At 36.0% G+C, this 7,500-nt stretch overlaps 1 protein-coding gene across 1 annotated transcript in view; it reads right to left on the reverse strand.

The window, feature by feature from the left end:
* Positions 1 to 7,500, reverse strand: part of LOC115222057 (probable phospholipid-transporting ATPase IF) — a 148,494-nt gene that overhangs the window by 39,952 nt on the left and 101,042 nt on the right. Inside the window, exons 6-7 of the mRNA XM_029792161.2 lie at positions 7,194 to 7,322; positions 4,063 to 4,282 (exon numbers count right to left, since the gene is read on the reverse strand). Coding sequence (XP_029648021.1) covers positions 4,063 to 4,282; positions 7,194 to 7,322 — 349 coding nt within the window. The remainder of the gene's footprint in view (positions 1 to 4,062; positions 4,283 to 7,193; positions 7,323 to 7,500) is intronic.

The raw sequence follows: 7,500 nt of genomic DNA on the forward strand, positions 1-7,500 counted from the left end.
GTTTAGAACTTCTTAACTGAAATGTCCAATCAAATTTTATTGGTTTGTTTTGGGGGATTTTGGTATTGGACTGTGGCCCAGCTGGAGCAGACACACACTACACTCAGAGACTATTTAATCATTATATTGACCCCAGTAATTTGTCGAGAAATTCTTTTTAGGACTTGTAAGAAATGGAAGGAAAAAAAGAAATATGTTCTTGGTGTAAAGGGAGCTAACTCTTTTGGCGTCACTACATGAAATTAATGTATTCAAAGGCAGAGAGGACATCCCATAATATTGGTTTCAGATTTTGGGACAAGGCCAGTAATTTCGAGTGATGGAGGTAAGTTGATTATATTGGCCCCCAGAGCTCAACTGGTACTTATTTTATTGACCGCAAGAGGATAAAAGGTACAGAATTTTGTCCAGCATGCTAAAGGTTCTGCCAGCTCGTTGCCTTAATAATAATAATAATAATAATAATAATAATAATAATAATAATAATACTAAAACAATACCTGTTGTCATAGGTGCCCTGGGAATGATAGCAAAAGGGGCTGATTGCTACCTAGTTCAGAGACCAGGAAACCCCCAAAATAGCAGATATTCAAAAGATAGTGCTCATGGGATCTGCCCATATCCTACGCAAAATACTTTCTATGTAATCTCAAGTTTTAAAACAAACATAATTTTCTTATGGTTTCTTAAACATTCACTAGAACAACACTATGAACAAAACCAAATATATGGCACCCTAGGCATAACACAAATATGAACTTCCAACTTGTTGTCTCTTGAGGTCTCTGGGTGAGACTTGGAGCCAACTTGTACAAATGTAAAGCAAAAGTCAAACATAAGATGATAATAATAATAATAATAATAATAATAATAATAATAATAATAATAATAATAATAATAATCCTTTCTACTATAGGCACAAAGCCTGAATTTTGTAGGGAGGGGGGTACAGTCGATCACATCAACCCCAGTACTCAACTGGTACTTGATTTGTCAACCCCGAAAGGATGAAAGGCAAAGTTGACCTTGGTGGAATGTGAACTCAGAACGTTGCAGCAGACGAAATACCACTAAGCATTTTGGCCAGCGTGCTATTGATTCCGCCAGCTAGCCACCTTAATAATAATAATAATATAATAATAATAATAATAATAATAATAATAACAATAACAATAAAAATAAAAATAATAATAATGAAAATAATGATAATAATAATAATAAAAATAATAATAACAATAATAATAATAATAATAATAATAATAATAACAATAAAAATAAAAATAATAATAATAATAATAATAATAATAATAATAATGATAATAATAATAATAATAATAATAACAATAAAAATAATAATAATAATAATGAAAATAATGATAATAATAATAATAAAAATAATAATAATAACAATAATAATAATAATAATAATAATAATAATAATAATAATAATAACAATAAAAATTAAAATAATAATAATAATGAAAATAATGATAATAATAATAATAAAAATAATAATAATAACAATAATAATAATAATAATAATAATAATAATAACAATAAAAATAATAATAATAATAATAATAATAATAATAATGATAATGATAATAATAATAATATAATAATAATAATAATAATAATAACAATAAAAATAAAAATAATAATAATAATGAAAATAATGATAATAATAATAATAAAAATAATAATAATAAAAATAATGAAAATAATGATAATAATAATAATAAAAATAATGAAAATAATGATAATAATAATAATAAAAATAATGAAAATAATGATAATAATAACAATAAAAATAAAAATAAAAATAAACTATGCTGAATCATAGATATAGCAAAGAAATAAAATGAAAGAAAGCCAAGTATGCTGGATCATGCCCAGCTGACAACAAGGTATGCGATAAGGAAGAAAGAAGAGTCGAGAGATATGAGAGGTTAGCTTGGGAAGTGAAGCAGTTGTGGTCGATGAAAAAGATAGCAGTAGTACCAATAATTGTCGGAGCCCTGGGAACAGTGAGTAAAAATTTCGAGAAGTATGTGGAACAAATAGGGGCTGCAATAAGGGTGGAGCACTTGCAGAAAACAGCACTGCTTGGAACCGCTCGAATACTCTGGAAGGTGCTCGAAAAATATGGGGTGTTACCTTAGTTCACTGGTAGTGAACAGCTGACACCATAGTACATCTACAGCATTAGAAGTTGTGCAAAGCCAACAACAACAACAACAATAATAATAATAAATTCTTAGAAAGTCGCAGAAGCAGAAACTGGGAGGTAGGAAGGGCACAGAGAAGAAAAGTCTGTTATTTTGGCGCTAGTATATGTCTGATATTTTTTTATCTGATTATAACCCTAGATGGCAAAGTTGACCTTGGCAGAATTTGAACTGTCTGGTGTTCTTAACGATTCTGCCAGTTTGCCCCTTTAAAATGTTTGGAAATATTAGCCATACTCTAACTTCAGCAGCAAATATTCCAAAAAAAAAAAGTTTGTAATGCATTAAGGGATTTAATATGAGTTTATGGGAAATCCAGTCACAAATAGGACTTGCAGTAATATGCTGTGTGTAAAAACGTGAGCCCTATTATACCAGCAAATACAGAATATTTTTGCTGGACACAGTAATTATGTTCATTCTAAGCTGATTCACACACACACACACACACATATAACTAGAAATAGGAGATCATATATATATATATATATATATATATATAGGGAGAGTTTACAAAAAAACAAAAGACGAAGACAGGTGGTGTACAAAACAAACAGATGTATTAGTATAACGCTCAGGAACAGAAAAAGTATTTTACGTTTCAAGCCTACGCTCTTCTTCAGAAAGGTACACAGAAAAAACAAGGAGAGAAAAAAATGTGTGTAGTGGCTAACGATCTATCATGGCGTCATATATATATATATATATGGAGAGTTTACAAAAAAAACAAAAGACGAAGACAGGTGGTGTACAAAACAAACAGATGTATTAGTATAACGCTCAGGAACAGAAAAAGTATTTTACGTTTCAAGCCTACGCTCTTCTACAGAAAGGTACACAGAAAAAACAAGGAGAGAAACAAGGAGAGAAAAAAATGTGTGTAGTGGCTAACGATCTATCATGGCAACTGTATATAATAATAAAGGGTAAAATTAATTAATTCATTAATAATTTTGATAATTTTACCAAGTAGTTTGGTATGTTAAAAGAACCATAATCAGTAAACTTAATCAAAAATGTTTATAATTATGAATATAATTAAAATTAAAATTTTTGTTTATATATATATATATATTGTGGCGTTAGGAAGGGCATCCAGCCGTAGAAATATTGCCAGATCAGACTGGGCCTGGTGCAGCCTTCTGGCTTCCCAGACCCCAGTTGAACCGTCCAACCCATGCTAGCATGGAAAGCGGACGCTAAACGATGATGATGATATATCCCATGCTAGCATGGAAAACGGACGATATTTATTTATAAAACTGAAAGGGAAGATCTGAAGAAGATTTGGCTGTTATTTCTAGCAGATCAAGTGACCATCAAATATAGGCACCCTCAATAGCTAAAGTATGTTGCCAGTTAAAAACTATACAAAAACTGCCCCGTACCTTCCTAAGGACATGGGACACCTCAGTTTCAACACAACTAATTGGCACTCCATTGGTTGCGACAACGAGGGTTCCATTTGATCTGATTAATAGAGCAGCTTGCTTGTGAAATTAACGTGCAAGTGGCTGAGTATTCCACAGATATGTGTACCCTTAATGTAGTTCTCAGAGAGATTCAGTATGACACAGAGTGTGACAAGACTGGCCCCTTTGAAATACAAGTTACTACTCACTTTTGCAAGGTGAGGAAACTGGAGCAATGTGAAATAAAGTGTTTTGCTCAAGGACACACTGCATTACTGGGAATTGAACTCACATCAATAGCGTCATGAGCCAAGTATTATAACCACTAAGCCATGTGACTTCACACAACTAATAAGATCTTCACTGACCAATTCTTCAAAGTCTCAACAACTTCTTGCAATGAGGTATAAGTGTTTCCTTACCATAGATAAATGGTGTGTTACGAAGTCTGGCACCTCTTAGAAGTAGGTTCTGTGTCCCCAAAGGGATCTCAGTTTCTTCGTTTTCATTTTCTTTGAGGCTGAGGTACCCAACAAAGTTGTACAATTCCACCAGAGGTTGTTTGCAGGTAATGGTTGCATTCAAGTCTTTCAGTTGTTCCACAGATTGGTAGCTTTTGGTTTCAGTAGCAGAGGTGAAAGTCTGTGGAAGAGAGAAAGAGGAATTACTTAGAATGGCTTGCAGGACGGCCTGCTGTGCTAACCTTGGATCGTAGAGTGACCCGCTGTTCTTGGGGAGACCTATTGAGTCAAGTACGTCAACACCAACATCAAAATAAAAATCAAATGGAAATTGTAGTTAAATTACCCATGCCAGTGACATGTAAAAAGCACCATCCGAACGTGGCAGATGCCAGCACCACCTGACTGGGTTCTGTGTGACACATAAAAAGCACCAACCGATCGTGGCCGTTTGCCAGCCTCCTCTGGCCCCTGTGCCGGTGGTACGTAAAAAACACTCACTACATTCACGGAGTGGTTGGCATTAGGAAAGGCATCCAGCTGTAGAAACACTGCCAGATCAGACTGGAGCCTGGTGTAGCCTCCTGGCTTCCCAGACCCTGGTCGAACCGTCCAACCCATGCTAGCATGGAAAACAGACATTAGACGATGATGATGATGATGATAAAAGCCGAACAAACTAGGATTTGAGATTCCTGATTCCCTGTCTGCATCATTATGCATTTTCTCTCACCCCAACATCTTACCCCTATTCTTCATCTGTCTGCTCTTCTATGCTACTCTTGCTCTCCACTACCCCTTCTTTATTATGCACTGCCACCTATCACCTCCCCTTCCAACTTAGATTTTCCTTACATTATCCCAAACTGAAATTCACTATTGACCATACTTCCACCCACCAGAGGAGTTAAATCCTGTAAAAATGGTCCATTCCAAGGCCACCATGGAAGAAGGACATTAAATGTCAATGACATTGATGGTGATGATGATGTCATGGATGTATTACATGCTGACCTTTGTGTCCTTGTGCAATGCCCTTCATTTTATATTGCTCCAGCCCAGTCCAGTCCAGTCAGCTAACTAACAATTACTACCAACCTAGTATTAGTGTAGCTGTCTTCAGTGTTCTGCCGGGTGAAGAAATTGGAGACTCAAAGAAATGCCTATGTCTACCCACGGCTACATAAAAATCCTAAAACAATTAACACCCATCTGTGACCAAGTCACACACACTCGCAAGTGACGGCTATGGGTTAAAAAAAACGCCCTTTTGCTTTTATAACTATCTCCTTTATATTATAATGCCTAGTGTTTCCATTATTGTCCAAGATTTAATTCTAAAACAGAAAAAGTTTTTAACAAGCTCCAAAAAGTAACAAGTATCATGTTTCATTTCAATGTTATCTCTGGCTGAATTAGCCTTTTAAATTAATTTTAATGCTGGATTTAATTAGCATACTAATTTAGTTTTTATCACCGGCAGAATAATTCCAAATAAAATAAACTTCACTTGCTGTGACCCATACTAATTGCTATTTTTGTTTCAAAGACTGCTTTATTGCCAGACATGTCACAGCCAATATAACAGACGTTACTTTGGGGGGTTATTTTTGTTTTGGTTTTATTGATGTTTAGACCCAATTTTTCAGGTGCTGTTTCGAAACTTTTCTGTTGCCATGGAGCTGAAAATTGCTGCATCACAAACTAGCAGAGTTGTTAAATGACTGGACAGAATGTCATGTGGTTTATGTCATGATTCCCTATGATCTGAGTTCAAATCCTGCTTAAGCTAACTCTGCTTTTTATCCTTTCAGGATCGATACATAAGTACTAGAGCAGGATGGTGGATTGGACAGAATGTCTTGTGTTATATGTCCTGACTCTCTATGATCTGAGTTCAAATCCTGCTTAAACTAACTCTGCTTTTTACTTTTTCTGTTTGTTGTTAACCCAATGTTTCAGCTGATATACCCTCCAGCCTTCATCAGGTGTCTTGGGGAAATTTCAAACCTGGGTTCTCATTCCCAAGGTATTTTTCAATGTTATTATTATTATTATTATTATTATTATTATTTGGGTCACTACTTGGAATCGAACTTGGATCCTGGGGTCAGTAGCCCGCGCTCTTAACCATTATGCCATATGCCCATGGGCATATCCGTCAAATGTAAATAATGTAAATAATGTACCTAATTCCTCATCTCTTAAATATAGAACTGATACAAGAAGTTTTACAGCAAGAAACCTTTTCAATAGTTATCTTCTTATAAAGAAATTCTTCCCCTCCTAATCCATAACAGTTATAAAGACAAGCTCTAAGAGTGTCATCATGATGACATCTCAGATTCTTTACTCATGTCAGAAGAAGAATATAAACACAGATGTTGGTGATGCCACAATAGGAACTCTGCTAAATGAAACCAAAGGCTAATTGGCAGTATTAAACTTGACAAAGAACTAAGTTCGCCACCCCTCATTAATTTTGGCTAAACATCTTCCAAACCCCTTCACACCAAAAGCATCCACATTTCGATCACATCTTCTCAGTAGTTGTGGTATCCATGCCTTTACCCAAGGGCCCTTTTTGTGTGTAAAGTTAAATAGAAATAAACTCAGGAATTGAAACTTGGATGCCAAATTAATTCATATCTTCATTGCCGCTGCCACCACAACCACCTCTGCCACCACAACCACTGCCTCTGCCGCCTCCACTGCCTCTGCTACCCCCCGCCTCTGCTGCCCCCACTGCCTCTTCCACCCCCACCGCCTCTGCTGCCCCCACTGCCTCTTCCACCCCCACCGCCTCTGCTGCCACCACCACCTCTGCCGTCCCCACCCCCTCTGCCACCACCACCTCTGCCGCCACCACTACCTCTGCCGCCCCCACCACCTCTGCCACCACCACCACCATCATAGTTCCAACATCCACTTTTTCATGCTTGCATGGGCTGGATGTAATTTGTTGAGGTGGATTTTTTCTATGGCCGGATGCCCTTCCTGTCACCAACCCTCACTGTTTCAGAGCAAGGCAATAGTTTCCTATTTAGAAATGCAATATTTCTAATTTCAAAGAAAATTGTTTTCGGTCTTACCTTCAGGTTTGTTTCCCCGTCGAGGTTGGCAGTGGTGACGTAACAAGAACCTTCAGAGTTTTCTGATGAGATCATAACCATATCACAGGGGAAACCTTTGTTGATGCTTACTCGAACAATGTCTCCAACCTGAGGGCAAACAAACAAAAGAGTAGAGGAAAAGGTTTGGGTATTGCAAGGAACAAAAGGGACAAAATGATTCTACAACCGTGATTCTGCTGCCCTAACTACTGGGCCATTGCGTCTACACATATATATACATATATAAAATCAAAATAAATAACAGGATATTAAGTAGTAATGAAAT

The sequence above is a fragment of the Octopus sinensis genome, linkage group LG19 (genome assembly GCF_006345805.1).
Source record: "Octopus sinensis linkage group LG19, ASM634580v1, whole genome shotgun sequence".
Taxonomy (NCBI): Eukaryota; Metazoa; Mollusca; class Cephalopoda; order Octopoda; family Octopodidae; genus Octopus; species Octopus sinensis.